The sequence below is a fragment of the Nuphar pumila genome, chromosome 1 (genome assembly GCF_984573655.1).
Source record: "Nuphar pumila chromosome 1, dmNupPumi1.hap1.1, whole genome shotgun sequence".
Lineage (NCBI taxonomy): Eukaryota > Viridiplantae > Streptophyta > Magnoliopsida > Nymphaeales > Nymphaeaceae > Nuphar > Nuphar pumila.
This window is the reverse complement of record NC_143249.1, coordinates 16,768,277-16,788,223: the sequence shown is the minus strand read 5'-3', so window position 1 is coordinate 16,788,223 and position 19,947 is coordinate 16,768,277. Positions and strand designations below refer to the sequence as shown.

General features: G+C 36.6%; 1 protein-coding gene across 2 annotated transcripts; it reads right to left on the bottom strand.

Annotated features, from left to right (window-relative positions):
• Window positions 1-1,897: 1,897 nt before the first annotated feature.
• LOC149848152 (chromatin remodeling protein EBS) lies at window positions 1,898-18,395 on the bottom strand. 2 transcript variants are annotated; one of them, XM_090020364.1, is made up of 5 exons: window positions 18,019-18,395; window positions 17,527-17,869; window positions 17,331-17,399; window positions 14,044-14,182; window positions 1,898-2,291 (listed from the first exon to the last, which is right to left on the bottom strand). In XM_090020364.1, exons 1-5 carry the CDS (start codon window positions 18,089-18,091, stop codon window positions 2,265-2,267), a joined length of 651 nt encoding a protein of 216 aa, XP_089876490.1. In that variant the 5' UTR covers window positions 18,092-18,395; the 3' UTR covers window positions 1,898-2,264. The 2 variants fall into 2 exon arrangements, with proteins under 2 accessions (XP_089876490.1, XP_089836057.1); XM_089979931.1 differs by lacking the exons at window positions 1,898-2,291; window positions 14,044-14,182; window positions 17,331-17,399 and having other exon boundaries at window positions 17,523-17,869.
• Between the last annotated feature and the right edge of the window lie 1,552 nt (window positions 18,396-19,947).

Sequence of the window (19,947 nt, the reverse complement as noted above, 5' to 3'; positions counted from 1 at the left end):
TCCAACAATGATCTCCTGTTATTTATGATAATTATGATCATGCTTTCTTTCTTATGGATGTCCTCAATCAAGATGTCCCAGCGAAGTTTTATTTGGTCACATTTGATATCAAAGTACCTTTTTTCTTTCATAACAAGAGAGAAACCTCCTTAGTCTCCCCCTTTCCCACTAGTGAGTACACTTTGTTTCAGCCTCAAGACAATGGCCACGCACCGCGAGTTTCAAGCTCATAACATCCTCTCAACTTTGATGTCAGTACTTGATATACTAGATCACAATTGCTCCACTCATCCGGTATGGGCAACTCTTGAACATCACCAAACCGGAGGGATGTAAGGAATTTGTAACCCACGATTGTGCATCCCTTGCTGCGAGGTCAAAGCTGGATGTGCTCCTTGGTAGGCAAGGGAAACTTTGGGGTTTCTGTTAAGGCTGGTAAACAAGCTGAACACACTGACTAGTGTTTAAGCTCAGCTTGTTTCTCATGTTGAGTCGAGCTGAGCTTGAGATCATGGTGAGTCCAAGCTAAAAAACCACGCTCAAGCTAATTCATTTAATAAAAAATGCATTTTTTCAGTGTAAAAAATAAAAGAATTTAGACTCTAAACCTCCCAGACAACCTCAAATCTATTAATTTGCAAAATAAATAATGGTTTCAAAGTTGTAAGCAATAGGGTTTGGAGACTGATTGCAACTGACACTCTTCAACCATCCATAGTCTATAATATGAATACATGATTAATTAAAGAGACTACACGAGTTGAGTGGTTGCTCATGTTCAGCTTGCTGAGCCTATTTTACAAGTTCGAACAAGCTCTTTATGAGCCAGACATGAGGCAAGTAATATGCAGTTCATCTTCTTCCCTAGCCTAGTTTTTACACCATTGAGCTTGCCAGTGAGTGAAGTTGTTTCCTTGTTTACCCAAAAAAGAACGGAAGCAGATCAGGGCTCATGCTGACATCGTGGCCATCCGATTTGCATTTTAAAAAGCTCAAAAGTCAACAAAAGTCAACAAAACCACGTGGCATTCATCCAAAATACAAACAGACGGCCACGATGTCGGCACTAGCAAAAACGCTCATGTTCAGCATGACTTGATCTGCATCCAAAACGAACACCTGATACCCTCAGATACACCACATCCAGACTCCAGTCAACTGGGTGCTTGCAAATATGAAAACCATGGCAACTTGGCTATCGGCAATAATCACTAGAGCAAGACAACTTGAGAAATATCAAACCAGCAACAGTGAATCACCGAACCATGGTTAACAGAGTAATAAGCAAATGAGAGGATCAATATGTGAAACGTGAAATAAGATGTATCTAAGAAAGTATAAATATGGGTGAAGCATAAAGCTTTGGGAAGTATAAGAATTTTGCAAGAAATAACAAAGGCAATAAACAGGACACAACATAAAAATAAGGTCTTTTTTTTATAATCCAAGGAAAAAAAAACATCACTGACCACAATCCCACATATTGGCTGGCCTCTGGTTGGTAAAACCCTTGAGGTCCCCCATTACCGACCAGGGAGCACACCCAGCTTTGACCTTGTGGCAAAGGATGCCACCCATGGGTTTCGAACTTATGACATCCCATCAACTTGGTGACATTCACAAGTCATCCCTACCATATGCACAGAGTTTCAAAATGAAAGAAGTAAAGCCTTTTATTTTACGAAGTGAGTTTCTCGTAAAGTTTTGGAAGCATAAAAGGAATATACAGTTCCATGCTTCAAAAGCAATCTTCCAAGGTTATTAAGAAACTTCCGGTAACTATGCACCACCACAAAAATCTGGCACCTCAATACGCAATAGCATCAGACATCAACATTAGCATTGAACGACTAGTGCAAATAAAACAAAGTACCAACTGACATAAACAACACACTGATTTGCACCAAGAATTTAGCAGTTTTTCGATATGGGCCTCAAAAGGTGAAATGATTCACATGCCTAAACAACGTACTGATTTGCACAGATTTTACAAACACAACCACGTAATCCACAACTTATATTTCAAGTCTGGCTCATTCCATTGTTCCTATCAGAGAGGAAAGGTAAAAAAAGAACCCATTTATCCCAAACTCAGGGAATAGGGATATAAGTTAAACCACATAATAGACGTAAAACCTTCAGTTGGTGCAAGCACTGATCTCTGCAATGTACACTCCCACACAGCAATACAGGCTAAAGTATCTCCAAGAAGATGTCCACCTTCCGTGCAGTAGCAGCAGTGCTCACCTTCTGAATCGATAGCTTTATCTCTTCCGACGTTTGGGTTCCACCTGAAACACCAATGCCATGTCAATAGACAAACTTCCCAGAATTTTGGCAACTGCAAAATCCTCCTTTGCCAATAAGTAATGGATAATTAACGAACAATGAAGATTGACAAGTTTGTGTAAGTTCCAATATTTCTTAAGGTGTGTCCTAAAATCCCAAGCAACAGATGCTAATCTGCTTCACACAAAAAGGAATATTTTGCTGCTAATGAGCTAGACAGGACAAAATTCACAAAGGATATTAACTGAGTAAATACAATGACAAGTTACCAACATTTCGTGTCACGCAGTCCCAAACAGCAACCACTGTTTCTTTTCATACAAAAGAGTTTTGTTCTGAACAAGCTTGACCTTAACAGTGCAGTAGGGTTCCACACTGAATGACCCTTAGAAATTGTCAAGAGGCAGCGAGAAAATCAGTCAGAGGTTTTTTTTCTGGAGAGGAAGTCAAGAAAAGTCGGTCAGAGGTTTCACATTCCTTTGCCAGAAAAATTGGTCAAAAAGGCAGGACTCTGGAGAGGAAGTCAAGAAAAGTCAGTCGGAGGTTTTAACATTAGTTGGCCAGAAAAATTGGTCCAAAAGGCAGGACCTGACTGTGAGCTAGCATCCTTTCTATAATCAAAAGTTTCTCTCCCAATATCAAGGCATCCATTTTATCAAAGATTTTTAAATCTTTCTGCCAACAGCATCCAAAAAGGTTTTGGGTAAGCTGTGTAATTAATCTTTGATACATTTCACCAAACTTTGATAAATGTACTAAGCTAAAGCAGAACCTCAAGGAGCTGTCTTCTAAAAAAACTGCGAACAATGAGCTCATATATAGTCATCACACAAATTTCCATTATATCCTAACATGGTTTAACATAAAAATTAATGAAGACAATTACCAATACAAAGTAAACATATTAAACATTCTTTAATCCAGTCCTGCTAGCATTTTCTTCTAGTGCCTTAATTGTATCATAAAAGAAAGTATTCATACCACGGTCGCCAATGTGAAATGCAAAAACGGGAAACAGTCCATGAATCAAAAGCGAAAGAGATGGATCTAAATTTTGGGAAGACTAAAGAAGCAAAACGCAAAAAAAAAAATTACATCAGAACTCATTTGGAAATAAAAATAGTATTCTAAGTAACAACAACAACAACTACTACGCCTTCATCCCAAAACAATTGGGGTCGGCGATATGAACCAAAAAAGAAAATCATTCTGGGTCTTCCACATGAATCCTTCTCTTCCAATCATTTCTATCAAATGCCATGTCCTCGGTGAGGTTCAAACTTGAAATATGATGCATTTGTTAAATAATTACAACTTATATTATTTATTGTCTATATACATGTTTTATTTTGTCAATGATGACATAAATCTTATTTTTTGATAAAATAAAAATATATATTACATTTTCGCTTCCCTTTCTATTCTTATTCGCTTCCCTTTCGCTTCTCACTCGAATCCTATGTCGCTTCCTTCTTCGCTCCCTAGGTCGCTTCCGGGACGCTTCCTAGGTCGCTTCCTGGTTCGCTCCTAAGTTGTCCCGCGCTTCCCGCTTCCTAAAATTTTAGAAGTGCCTCGCTTCCCGCTTCCGCTTCCCGTATCGCTTCCCGCTCCCGCTTCCTCGACTGGCAACTCTGGTTCAAAGCATTCATATTCTTTCCTATCATCTCCATCCAAATCTTCTTAGGCCTACCCTGACCTCTTTTAACTAATATATTTTCCCATTTCTCCATCTTTCTAACAGGAGCATCATTAGGCCTTCGCCGAATATGTCCAAACCACCGTAAACGATTCTCTCTCATCTTATTTTCAATGGATGCAATGCCTACCGTCTTACGTATTTCCTTGTTTTGAATCTTATCTTTTCTTGTATTTCCACACATCCATCTAAGCATACGCATCTCAGCTACACTCATTTTTTTAATATGATGTCTCTTGGCAGCCCAACATTCCGTACCATATAGTAAAGCGGGCCTAATTGTCGTCCTATAAAACTTTCCCTTTAACCGCAATGACATTCTACGATCGCACAACACTCCAGTTGCACTTTTCCATTTCATCCACCCAACCTTTATCCTATGATTTACATCTCCATCAATTTCTCCATACTTTTGAATGATAGATCCCAAATATTTGAAACCCACAGGTATTTCTTGCTCACCAAGCTTCACTACACTCCCATCACTACTTCGTTGCTTACTAAACCGACATTCCATATATTCGGTCTTACACTTACTCAACTTAAAACTTTTTGCTTCCAATGTTTGTCTCCATAATTCTAACTTAGCATTAACCCTAGCTCTAGACTCATCAATCAAAACAATATCATCAGCAAACAACATTTACCATGGTACATTTTCTTGAATTGATCTCGTAAGCTCATCCATCGCTATAGCAAATAGGAAAGGGCTTAATGCAGATCCTTGATGTAACCCAACCGTTATAGGAAAATTGGTTGTCACCCCTCCACAAGTGCGGACATTGGTTACTACTCCTTCGTACATATCTTTAATGTACTTGAGAGAAACACCTTTCTTCATCATTGTCCACCAGAGAACATCCCTACGTACTCTATCGTATGTCTTCTCCATATCAATAAAAACCATATGCAAATCTTAGTTCCTCTCTCTATATCTCTTAATAAGTTGTCTAAGAAGATATATAGCTTCCATAGTTGTTCTTCCAGGCATAAAACCAAATTGATTTTCCGATATCATGACAACCTTCCTCAACCCATACTCAATCACCCTTTCCCAAAGTTTCATAGTATGACTCATGAGCTTTATACCACGATAGTTTGTGTAATCTTGTATATCACTCTTATTCTTATATAGAGGCACCACAGTACTCTTCCTCCATTCATTAGGCATCTTATTTGTCCGCCAAATCTTGTTGAAAAAATTTGTCAACCATTCTAAACCTTTCTCACCCAAGCATTTTCAAGCCTCGATAGGTATATCATCTGAGCCAACTGTCCTTCTTGATTTCATTTTCTTCGAAGCCTCTGCAATTTCTTTATTTTGAATCTTGGGCATGAAGTCACGATTCATCTTATGAAAAGGAATGGAGAAGTCTCCAAGATCCTGAGCATGACTTCCATTAAATAGCTTATCAAAATAATCTTTTCATCTCTCCTTAATCTCCTCATCTTTGACTAAAACCCTTTGCATTTCATCTTTAATACATCTAACCATACTCAGATCCTTCGATTTCCTATCTCTCATCTTTGCAAGCCTATAAATATCATTTTCGCCCTCTTTGGTATCCAACTTGTCATAAACCTCCTTATATACCTTATCCCTCGCGTTTCGAACTACTTTTTTAGCTTCCTTCTTTGCTATCATATACTTCCAAATTCTCATTATCACGACTCTTAGATTTCTATAACACTCTCTTTTAACCTTAATAGCTAATTTGACATCCCCGTTCCACCATGATGTATCATTACCTAGCGGTGCACCGCCTTTAGACTCACCCAATACCTCCTTAGCCACATTTCACATGCCACCCGCTATCTTATTCCACATTGATTCTGAATCCTCCTCGAGACACCAATCAGCTTCCTTAACTACCTGCTTTACAAACATTCCTTGTTTAGCTCCTTTCAGTGCCCACCACTTAATTCTAGGATCTATCCTATGTCTATCCCTTTTGCGGCATTTTCTAATTCTAAGATCTAAAATTAAGACTCTATGTTGTGTAGCTACACTTTCTCCCGGTATAACCTTACAATCGATGCAATAACCCCTATCTCTCTTTCTAAGCAGAAAAAAATCTATCTGACTTGTATTAACCCCATTTTTAAATGTTACTAGGTGAGACTCCCTCTTTCTAAACCAAGTGTTTGCTAAGATCATATCATAGGACAAACCAAAATCTAAAATCCTTTCTCGACTTTCGTTTCTTTCTCCTGTACCATAGCCTCCATGGATACTCTCAAATCCATCCCTACTAACACCTACATGTCCATTAAGGTCACCGCCGATGAAAAGTTTTTCTCTATGAGATATTACTTGTACTACTCCATTTAAATCTTCCCAAAATTGATGTTTAATGGAATCATCTAAACCTACTTGAGGTGCATAAACACTAATAATATTAAATATATCCGTACCTAATACTAATTTAATAAGTAAAATCCTATCACCCTTCCTACAGACCTCAACTACATTATCTATAAACTCATGACTAATAACAATCCCTACTCCATTCCTATTCCTATTTATTTCTGTATACCAAATCTTATATCCCCAAGGTTCTATCACTTTTGCTTTCTCACTTACCCATTTGGTCTCTTGTAGACATAAAATATTCATCTTTCTCCTACACATAACATCTACTAACTCTACCAACTTACCAGTTAAAGACCCTATGTTCCAAGTGGCTAACCTAATTTTATGGTCTTAAACTATCTTCTTTACCCCCACCCGTCCAACAAAGTGAGGGAACCCTTGCCTATTTGACACCACACCCAGGCGCCGGTGTGACGTGTCGCTTCTGGACGACGACCTAGCAACCCTTGCCCATTTATCACTGCCTCCAGGCTTATAGAATACAGCGCGTCGCTCAGTAGGGAATGCCCCAACGAAATTCTCATATTGGTTCATATTCATAGAGTGTGACTAAGTTTTTATGCTGGCTGTCACTGGCCTACCGCAACCCTCCTCCTTCATCCGGGCTAGGGACCGACAGTGTATAATTAAACAGTTATACACTTATTGCATAAAAATAGTATTCTAAGTAAAGTGACAGAAAATTGAAGAGACTTGAAGGATATCATAATTCATGAGCTGCATTAAGAAATCCCTAGATCACCATCTAAAAGAACAATCAGAAAATATACATGCAATACTCAAAAGCAATAACGATGAATGCAATATTTAAGACAAGAATGACATCTATAAATAGAAGGCTTGCTCTGTAAATGAAAGTGTTAAAACAACATGAAACTATTACAGTCATACCCAGTATGGCCCCATTATCTGGGGTGCTGGGGAGAGGTATCCTGGGGTTGGTCCTAAACCTTCTGCTTTTATGCAATAAGTATCTGCATTTATGGCTCAAACGGATGTCTCCATGCTGACAACCCAAGAAATTAAAATTGCACCGAGCAATGGCCCTCTAGTTTAATAAGTTTCATTAATCCATCTAATAAACATTATGAATATGTATAATACTTTTCATCGCACAAACCTAATATGCCTACGCAATAATTGGTTCAAAACCCCAATTACTGCATTCAGGTCACAATTCCTACACCCGAAGAATCTTGATTTATGACCGCTTCCTTTTTTTTGCAGCAGAAAGCTTCTGACTTCAAAATCATGCTTTCTAGAAAACACACTTCTCTTTGCATCAAAGCACTTCCTGTAACCCTAAGTTTGAATAAATTCCTGCAACATTAATGAATTTAACCATCTGGAGGAAGGCGAACATAAGAAACAGGTTTACTTCGGGAGAAAATGCCATAAGTAGCTTCAATATTCTTCACAATCGAAGTGCATTCCCAGTTGTGCCACCAAAACACTTATACAAAGAATTACAAGTGCACAGGCACCCAAAATAAAGGAATAATTGTTAAATACCTCTCATACTTTCTGTTATCCCGCACTTTGGGCAACGATAACATGGAGTTGAAAATTACTATTTATGGTCAATCAAGTGTATATAAACTCCATTTGTGTTAGGGCTGGAAGTAAACCAAGCAGGTTGTGACTTGGCTTGTTTCCACTCGCACGCTCATCCAGACTTACAAAATAGATTCCCAGCCAAGCACAAGTCAGCTTGTTTAGATCGCTGAACAAAGAACAAGAAAAATCATGTTCAGCTCGTGTAGGCTTATTTCATATATATATGGTTAAAGTTAGATATAATTGTTTATATGTGCAAACAGCTTATCAAACTTCATTTTTTCTTGGCCCAAATGACCCCATGGATGTGATCTACATGCTGTTTTTAGTGGAAACCGGCTTTTGAAACGCCGGAATCCAACCTGTGTACAGTTTTTTCTGGCGATGCAAAAATGGACAGTTGTAAATACACTGATTTTTTTCAACTAAAAAACATGGTTTTCATCAAAAAAACATGAACCAAGGGTCATTTTGCACTAAATCGGGCACGCTGAATATATCTACGAGGTTAGATTGAGTCAAAACAGCTTGCATCATGAGATTCCAACTAGAATGTACATACAATCAACTGTATTAAATAGAAATCCATATATATATAGTGGGGAGTAGTCTGCTGCGAGAGAACAGGGGTTTTCAGGGTGTTTTCCACAAATCTGACCCCGCAGATGCATTAAGCATGGTTGATTTGCTAGAAAAAAGACACTTGGATCGTGTCTTTTCAATGAAAAAACAAAAAAATTTAAGTTTGAATATTTATGAAATTTTTTTACCATCAAATTTCAAGCATTATAAAAAACCTATCCACATGTCGGAATCAGACGATTTAAGAGTCCATTCCTATAAAATCAAGCATGTATAACACATCTGTACAGTCATAATTGAGAAAACATAAAACGAAAAAATAAAAGAAATAAGGAAAAAAACTTTCAAAAGCCTGATATGCTGGCAATGGGCATGGATCAGAGTAGGCAGCTAATATAATATTGGCTACACTCGTGGGTAAGAAAGCCCCTAGTGAAAAAATTCATATTTTCAGTTTTTTTACACATCTGACCCTCCAGATGTGATCTATGTATTAAGTTTAGTAGAAACTGACCTTTGGATCATGTTTTTCTGACATATATATCAGATTTCATGAAGGTTGAAAAATCAATGGTGTACAATGTACCAAATTTTGAAACCTCAAAAAAACATGTTTTTATGTCAAAACTATGATTCAAGAGTTGATTTCTACTATTTTGACCATGGTGAACACATGCATAAGGTCAGATTTGGTCAAAACAACCTCCCCTATGAGTTCTAACTAGGGGGTTCCTTACCCACAAGAGTAGCAAATGCTATATATATAGGGTTGTAAAAAGGAGATCATGGGTTCAATTCCTACTGTAGTCAACATTTAGAAAACATTTTTCATTTTAAATGTGTCAAATCCATGCTAAATCAGGATTGGCTCCAGTTTGTGGTGAGTTGAGCTCAGGCTCAACTTGAGCACATGCAAGTCAAGCCCAGCCCAATCTCAAGTTGGACTCATTCAATTCATTTACCAACCTTATTTGATATCACCCTCTTGAAATTATTGAAATTATCATTTTATCCTTGCTTCTTATACAATTATGTCCCATAGGCATGCTGCTTAAAACTTTTCGAGGCATGCACACTTTCCTAGTGATAGAACGTTAGTTAAAAACAATGAGATAATCATCAAATAAATCAGACAATTTTATCATAAGCAAAAATCCAACCTCCACAGATGGAAAAAACCTCCACATCAACTTGTACCCGTAAAAAAAATAGAACCTAGAATGCCTCATTCGTATATATAATTTGCAACTAACTAATTTGGAACAAAAGAAGGCTGCTTTTCCTTTGGAATAGCATTTCAATCAAGGGAAGACACCCATCAAATGAAACAAAATCTAAAAGCTATCATGTCATGAAAAGCATTAGCACTTCAACTTCAAGCAAAAATCTGAACAAACAAGACAAGGATTAATCTCTAGCTACATGAAAAGACAGAGCAGAAAAGAAATTGAAATATGAATTCTTTGTTGAACTCAATTTGGGACCAGTGTTATAAGTATCATATTGTATTGTACGATATGTATCATATCATTTGCCTTTTAAGATACGATACACACTTGTATTGTGATATGAGTGTTGATTCGTATGTGTATCTTATGATGCCCCCCTATATTGTATGATACGGAATGATACATGGTGTATTGTATGATATGTGTTCAGCGGGATTTTAAGATGGCCGGAAAGGTAATTTCAGGTTTTGAGTATTAAAAACCCCCTAGGGCTGGTTCCCTCATTTGTTTAGAAGTCATTAGAGAGGAACCCACATACCCTAAAGGGCTTGGAAGCATTTTGGGAGGCCAATTCTTGCGCAAGGAAGAGGGCTTTTGCTCTTTTCATGCAAAGAAGCATTTTTTCACCCATTTTTTGCTCAAACACATGTTTTGTGGTAAAAAGACTTTGTTTTTTGCTTCATTTGTGTAAGATTAAAGTTGAAGAGGAGTAAGCTCTTTCTTTTTGATATTTTTGTAAGATATTCCTTCATTTTTACCATTAGTCCCATTTTTTGTGCCCATAAAACTCAAAATCTAACCCTAGGTGTGTTATTGAGACCAGTTTTACCTATCTATGGAGATTAAATTTACTAATTTGTGCCCTAAAAAGTCAATGGAGGGTGAAGGTCTTGGAAGATGTTTCTCAAATGATTCCGCATCGAAATATTGTGCATTGGTTGACTTGGGGACAGGTTTGAAAGGAATAGTAAAGTGCTTTGTAGTTTTAATTCTATATTACACGGATTGTATAGATTTAAATGCCATATTGTGGGGCATAACATTTCTACTGTGGGTAATAGATGTACAACCAAATGACTAAGATGATGAAGAGCCACAAGCCCCACAACAAGATGACATCCCTGATGCAGAACGTCGATGTTTGATAATGAAGATGATTGATGTGTTTTTTTGTATCTTTTCATAATTTTTGTGTAATGAAATTTATATTTGGTTGATTGTGACATCTATGTTTAGTTGAATGTTTAATGACATATTTATGTTCAATTAATCTTGTTTGCTTATATTTATTTTGTTCTTGTATTATGTGACTTTATTACATTTTTTAGATTTTTTATTGAAAAATGCAATTTTTTCAATATGATAAATATCTTATTTTGAGCTCAGCCAATATGGATTATGATATGCTTTTTACAACCTTGGCTGGGATGGTTCCAAGATAAGTTGCTTGCCATATATAGGAAGAAAATGTTCAAAAAGTAAAGTTCTCACAATGAAACAAACAACATTGATTGGGAGGGGGGAGAACAATCAAAGAAGATTTTCAAGGCGCCACCTAAAAAAAAGGTAAAAGTGTCCACGTGTATGAAGTCACAGTAGTACTGTAGTACACAGGCATAACTGCTTTTTAATGACAGTCTTCTTATGTGTGGGGGGCTTTGTGCCTTTTATGTATTCCATATTGTATGCCACCTTTCAACTTCATTAGTCCATCTCTTGTCATACCAGGCCAATTTTGAGTACTACCACTGCTTTTATGAATATCAAAATAGTAAGGGCCAAGCCGATTACTATATTCAATCATACCATTTTCCCTTTCATCTTTCCTTGACACATGATCAATTGCATTGTTTCCATTCTTCAGTTAAAAACCTTATTCCATTATATGAGATAACAGATACAGCGCGGATGCATGTGCACACACGCACACACACAGCAAATCTAACTCCCAAAGTGTTTCATGAACATTTCAAATTCGCTATTTTTCTTTCCCTACAAGTTGAGAATAACAATGGATTTCATGTGCCAATTGACACCACACCACGGACAATAATAACAAATTCATAAAGAGAAACACATTAAACAATGTCATTCATCGCCCAAAGTACAACAATGCTCCTTTTAGTCAAAAGATATGCCACATGAATATGGATACATGTATGCAGCATGATGCATGTTTTAAAAACAAGGGTGCATGTGTGTGCGTGGAAGGGGGGATTCATCCAACCTGAAGCTAGTTATTAACATTCAATTCATTGCAAAAACCAAAACGCTATTAAAAGCAATGGCATTTCTTAAAATCTGTGTTACTTGGACACTCCTAGAAGCTCAACATGTCCATGTCCAGTTGTGTTCAATACTGACACTTTTGAATTGCTATTTTCGAACTTCAAAGTAACCATTTGACCATAAAATCTGGATTACGAACCCTCACCAAATCTCAACCTCCCGCATCCATTGCATTCTAGAAAATGTTCCACTTGACCAGAAAAGGGCTACATGAGTGAACAGCCTTCATTACTACAAGCTTCATCTATCTTCTAGTCCTCTTATTTGTAGACAGCTCCCAAAGGTTGTTCTTGGTTATCTCATAGATTATTATAATATCATGAAACTGCAATGTCACCAATATTCATATGGCAATAATTCAATTTCTTAGGGGAATATTAATAGAGAAAATATACACAAAACAATCAGAAACTCCTAATAAAAGCAAAAGGTAATACAATTGAAGAAAAAAAATAAAGATTGTATGAACATCTCGATAAACGGTCCCAAAATGTCATCAGAAGTTTCCTATTTGACTGTTCTCATGATCAATTGGATTTTCACTTGAGTCCAAAAAGATCACAAGATATGTTGATGACTATGCATGTAGCTAATTGTAAAAGCTAAAAGAAAAGTGGCTAATCGAGCTCAACATTTCTTAGCAAACAGAAAAACAAAAAGCTACATCATAACTACCCAGCATGTCCTCGCCATTAACAACCTCTAGCCATAAACCAAAATTGAACATCAGTCAGAATGCAACTACAAACAGAAACCAAAGGTCTGAAGCTGCAGAAAATATCCTCCGGTTCCTCTAACGTTTATTAGCAATCCACGACCTAGTATGGGACCAATGTTTCTAATTTATTCTAGACTGATAAATCAAAGATAAGCATCCTTGTTTCAGACAATCATTCTTTTCATAAAAAAAGGACGAAAAAAGGAAACAACTCCTTGACACAAATTTAATGGCAATGGCAAATTGATGATGACGATAAGTATGGGACCAAGTTTATAATGTATTCTAGATAGATAAATCAAAGATAAGCGGCATTGTTTCAGATTCTCATCGTTCTTGGTATTCAAAGGACCAAAAAAAAAAAAAGACTGCCAAAAAGCAAACAACTGTTGTCACAAATTTAATTGGAACGGTAGTTGATGATCATGAAAAGCATACTAAAGAAAAAAAACTTTTAAAATTTTGATTATCTTTTCAGTTGTGACATTAAAAACTGAGATAGACATCTCATATGAGATAAGACTCTTTTGCAATACTAAAGTCATATTAAAATTGAACCTTTCACATCAAATATGACAGCAGGACTGCTTAAATTAAAACAGGTGTATTCATCAACAAAAAATGCACACAAATGAATATTTGTATAGCTTCTGCTGGGTAAAATCATGATTCATCAGCATGATAATTGTGAAAAGGGAAAAGATTACAACAGGAGTAGTTACTCTAAAGAAGAAATATTTGAAACTCTTTTTGCATATCCATTATCTTGAACTATAAGACGTAAAAGAAAAGCCACAAATACATCACATTCAAAAATGAAATTTTGGCAGACACATAACTTAACAAGACTTACAAGTAATTATCAGAAAAGAAAAAGCATAGAACTTGAGCAAGTGTGCATGATGAGATAAACTTTAGCTCAGTTTAATGCTCTTCATGCAGTAATGTGTTATATCATATGACGAAAAAGAACCCAAAATAGAACCAAATGCCAAACGCCAAATGCATAGATAAAAAATCTTCACAACTAATATGCAAAAAAAGCAACCTTAGTAAACTATGTAGCCACAACACATTATGAAATGATTTATCCAAGCTTGACAAAATAATGTCAAATTGACAATATATATTGTCCAAAATATCAATGACTAAGAATGGCATGACATGTTCAACATGACAGATCCAAAATCGCTAGATATAAGAAGCCAAAAAAAAATGCTCATCAGTGTTTGGTCTCCAGTCCACAGGTTTGTCTGCCAGATCTTTGTGCACATCCACATTATGTGTATGAAAATTAACCAACTCTGACCTTGTGTTCAGCAAGAGGTGAAACGGGATATGTGTTGTGCTGCTTCTTTTCTTCATCTTCAGAGGAGCATTCAGAGCACAAAAAGTGTTCCAATTTTTTTGCTTGCTCAATGGTCATACCCATGCAAGATGGATGAAACCTACAAATTAGTGATAAAAGAATCAAGTCATACACCACATACAAGTTACACACTTGCAAATATACCAAAAGCAAATAATAATTGGAATAAATATTCATATAACATGCTGAAATTTACAGTCAGACATAGGGAATGTCAATAAGTTATAAAGAAACTGAATGCCTGAACCTCCATAACAAGGCAATTCTTTTATTTGAACTACAAGAATGTTTTGCAAAGCATGTTAGGTCAGGTGCAAAAAGGGAAAGAACTCTCCCTCGAAATAAATGAGGTCTATATATGGTACGCTGATACAAACCCGGGTATGATCATGGCCGGTCCATCTTCAAGACTACAATTCCTTATAGGTGCAATGAGATTCAGCTCCAGGACATGACATGTCTGAATCAGACAACTTCGGCTGTACCATTTTTTTCAGACCCACTATATATGTCCTGGTATAAATTACTGCAACATTGTGGAGCTCAATTGCCAGGTCTGATTAGCTCCAACCATGTTAGGTCAGCCCAACAGTACTCGCACCCCCAGCCATAGCTAGTCACAGGAGCATGGATCAATTGATAATCAAACATGGACTCTAAGGAACACAAAAGACAGCGTCAAAACGTCGTGAAAAGAACACATGGATGAAAGTGGAAGTGTTTATATGCCTGCAGATCATGCACTTCACAGGTTATGGATTACCCATGTAGGATATGTCCATGATCCAAGATTTAATGCTGGTCAACATCATGATATAAAGTATAAACATGAAAATCCATAGTTGCAACATATCTGATGAATACTGCACGCCCTAAATCATGCATAAGCCGACTGTGGCTAAAAAAAACAGGTCTCGTCTATTCAGCTCCAAGCAGCGAATATTTGTTCACTCATACCATAGCCAGACCTAAGATTTACATGTTCCCATCTTACTCATGCCAAATTTCTTTTAGGCAAGTCAGATCGATAATGTAGGCTTGAGAATGGAATAAAAATCCCCCTAGATGTGGCTAGCCAGGTTAGATCCCTATTTTCCACTGCCCCCTAGCGCTTTTAACATCCTAGCATGGTGCCATAATGTGGCATGGTGTGGAGTAATTTGTTAGTATAGTATTGTGTTGCTGATGCTGATCAATGCAGTTTTATTAGGAGACAACCAAGCCAATGCAGAGTGACACTTAAGCCTATTAAAGCAATTTGGTTCAGTAAACAAGTTGAACCTGGGGAGAAGCAGATAGGGCCAAATCTGGATCCAATTAACACTATATGATTGGATCCAGTATTAGATTCGAATCACTACAGCCTGAATTCCTGCTCCTGATAATAAAAAAACTCAGAACCAGATGGAAATCTTATCTAATTTACAGAACTCTCAATACATTCAATATTAAATTTTTTCCTCGAGGCAAGAGATTTTTCTAATAATTTGCACAACCTCAAATCTATATCTATATAACTAATGGGTATATAATATTGCATATCCTATACATGCATATAGATCTAAAACAAGCATTAGCCTAATCACATCAAAAGAAAAAGAAAAAACATAAACACACACATACACCAGCATCAAAATGACTTTATAACAGCCATTGACACATATGGGAGACATTTTGAAAATATTGTGATAATGATGAAATAACAATTAAATAGATAAGATATTGCAATATTACCAAAATATAGGAAATTCGAAAATGCCATCTATTATGGTGTGATAATACCATCAAATTGTGATATGTTCACTTCTTTTTAATTTTTTGTTCCTTTTTTAAATTTTAAGCCTATTTTTCTTTCTTTTATTTTTTATATGTTGGAGACTTATTTATTGCACAGTCAACTGCACATAATACCTAATTGAAACAGTTTACATTTTTTACATTTTTTACATTTTTTTTAGATATTTTTTGAGGATCTGACCATAGAAATATGATCTACATGGTTTGTTTAGCATAAAACAACTTTTGGATCATGAGATTGTGACACGCATTCAGGTTTTTCAAGATCCTCAAAAACCAACACCTCACAATGTGCCAGATCTTCACAAACCAAAAAAGTCATTTATATGTCAGAAAAACATTATCCAAGGCGTCATTCCTAGCAAACAAACCATGCTGAACATATCTGAGGGGTCCGATTGAATGAAAATTGCTTGCACCTATGAATTTTCAACATGACAGGACGTACCCTCAACTGAACATATATATAACCGAATGTCTAAAAAAAGCATTAAAGCTAAAAAACCCATAAATTTAGCTTCAAGCGTGAGAAATCCATTCCATCATCATGAACTTCATCATAAATTCTCTTCATGATGCTCTTTCACATTACACTCCCAGACGACCTCCACCTCTCACATCCTGGTAGTGGGCACCTTAGACAGTAAATTATTGATGCTTCAGTTACCTACGAAGTGCAAGAATCAGTCAAGGAATTACAGGCTTAGATTTCATACAAACCAAAATGGTTACAAGATGGGAAACTAAAGGACATACTCCCTAATGAGTTGGGAATTGGGACAAATTAACTGACCATTTATTCATTTGGTTCACATCTCTCCATCTATGTAACCTACACAGCAATGGCATATTGGTTTGAACTCAGATAAACGGTTATCATAATCATTTCAAACCAACTAGCAAGGACCACCATGGAACATCTTCTTTACATTCTATCCCCTTTTCAAACGTCTGTTCACTATAGTATGATCTCACGAAGAATGTGCATAAAAATAGCAATATACACAAAACATAGAACATAAAAGCTACATCATCACTGCCATCAAATGGGCCCAAATGATCCGATAAGGCTTCAACTTGGCCATTTGCGTAGGTAGCATGTACATCTCCAAAATGTCACCATGTCATAAATCTACCAGAGTATGCAACTAGAAGAGTGACCAGATAGGGATGAAACATACAACATAAAAGTTCAAGACCACAAGTCCACAACTGCTCAAAATCTAGATGGTTCCTTCGAAATGCGTTCCTATAACCAGAAGCACATAATTTATTCTAGCTTTGTTTTATTACCAATGCAGGTTAAATGGCCAATAAGATTATTCATGTAAAACTTCTTTCAACACTAAAAGAAACCGCATTTAAATGTTGTGATGTGTTCATAAATTAACAAAGAAAAATTTATTATAAGAAAAAGCAATCATTCTTACCAGTCTTTGCATCCTTCGCATTGGACCATGAGGTCGTCGGGGTTGTAAGGCATTTCGCATTTACAGTACCTTCAAAACCAATGAAAACACAACACCACAATCAAACTTCCTCTCAAACTGAAGAACATGAAAGAGAACACATGCACGCCCTCAAACAGCAAACATGACGTGGACGGAGAAAGAGCTAGAGACTCACACGGCAACCCTATCGGGCGTGAACCCACCGGTGGCGGCCTTATACTCAAAGCGACAGAAGTAATCCTCAGCACCCACATTCTCAAGTTTGGTGTAGTTCTTGAACGAGTGGACAATGCACTTCCCCTCTATAGTGTGTGCGCTCTGCAGGTCAAAGTGATCAGATAGGAAGAGCTCTTTCGCTCCATGGAACTGCCTCCGCCCTCCGATCGACTCCTCAGGGCGGTAGTACCACCGCACCCGAACCTTAACATTGTTCTTGTGATCGGCTTCAATCTTCTCCACCCTGGCGACATAGGGCGGCTTGTCGGAATCCGAAGGGCGCATCAAAACACAGTCCCCAGCTGAACCAAGGCAAGGAAAGCACAATCACCAATCACCAACAGCACCAAACACAAAAGAGACTTCACCCCCATTTTCCTAATGCAAAGACGACAGGGAGAACGAAAAGCAAACAGAAGAATAAATAATCGATGGTGGGGAGTGGAAATACCTCTGACCACTTTGTTGGTTCCTTTGATGGTGTAGGAATCCAAGTCTTTCTTCCCCGGTTTCGTCTTCGCCATGCCGAAACGGAACGCACAAGCACAAACAAGAGAGAGAGAGGAACCCGACGGTGGGGATTTATAATCAGGGGGAGATGGAGGATGAGGAGAAGAAGAAGAGGAGGTGTCGGGTAGAGATTGATGCTAATCCCATAACCATGGAGGAAGAAGCATTTGGTGACAAATAAGACGGATATATTCTAAAGAGAGAGAGAGAGAGAGAGAGGAAGAAGAAGAATAAATCCAGGGGAGTCAGGTCAGGTGACGTGTGGTGAAACAGAAAACCCTAAAAGCCGACAGAGGAAGAAGGAGGAGGGGGGAGAAGGAGGACGAAGATCGTTGGGGGTGAAAAGAGGGAGTATTAAAGGACTGGACCGTCTTTTCTTATTTTATTATGTTTATTTTTTTTTGTGTGTCGGAGTTTCTCTTTTAACGAAGATGATAGAATGAAGGAATGAGCCATCCTCACCACATGGATGCACGTACTCATGTAATATCATGTATGTGTATGCCATCCTGAGTCAATAGGCGATCCGAATGCACATTTCAAAATATTTTCACTGAGATAAATGTAAATCATATTTATATTTATAATTAGATGACGAGCCATTTGTTACCTTAAGAGAATGATAGTTACTAGTTACTCTCGCGGTTTACCGGCTCTTAAATTTTATGGTTGGTCTATACATTTTGTTTAAATATATATTTATATTTATAATATTTGATTTAAAACAAAAACTAAAAAACTATGCATTTACTACATTTGCCTAGGTGCTTTGGACACCTTTTATATATATATATATATATATATATGAGAAATGAAAACTTACCTGCTAAAAAGCATATCAAACCTATCCACCACGAGTTTTATTGAATTTTTTATATTTTTCAAAATTTTAACCTTACAAATGTGATCCATATGCTTGTTTTTATAAGAATCAGTTCTTGGAGCATTTGATTCTAATGCATGGATAGGTTTTTATAAGTCTCAAAAATCAAAGGAGTATAATTTTTATAAATTTTTTAGGCTCCAAATACCATTTTTTCTTTGAAATATTCATGATCCAAGTGTTGATCTTTAGTAAATCAATCATGCTGAACACATCTGTATGGTAGGAATTTTAAAAAAACATCAACAATTTTCTGATGGGTAGGTTTAGCATGTTTTTTAGTGGGTAGGTTTTCATTTTTTTATAAATATATATATATATATATATATATATATATATATAGAGAGAGAGAGAGAGAGAGAGAGAGAGAGAGAGAGAGATTTTCTGGTTGAATCCCAAGTTAGGTCATGGCATAAACACAAAAACATGGTTATAGGTGTTTTTCATCTAATCTGAATATGTAGATGTCTTCACAACCGTTCATTTATCAAGGAACGTGACTTCGATATAATCAATTTATCAACAAATTAGAATCTTCTATCATCAAGTTTTAGCACAATACGAGCAATTGATTTTTCACCTCTAATAAAACCCTCGCATCAAAAATACCTAATTGATTGCTTGTTAACTTTGATAAACAAGTCCATCGGTTTAGATTAAGCAGAAATCAATTCTAGCCACATTTTTTTGCCAGGACCTAACTTGGTGCTTGACGAAAATGGAACCCAAATAGTAATTTCAAACAAGATAAAGAAAGAGTGTGTGTTATAGAAACAAATATTTTAAATCATCAAATATCATTTTTGATCAAGTGCTTCCAGTGCTATAGAAAAAAATAAATCATTGCATTTATTAACATGATGTTTTGAAATCCTTTACATGGTATCTGATTGGAAATCATAATAAATGCTTAAGCATAGCATTGTTTGTGAATCCAATGCCAATTCTTATACTAAGTATAAAAGTGTGTATGCATTTATTTATGGA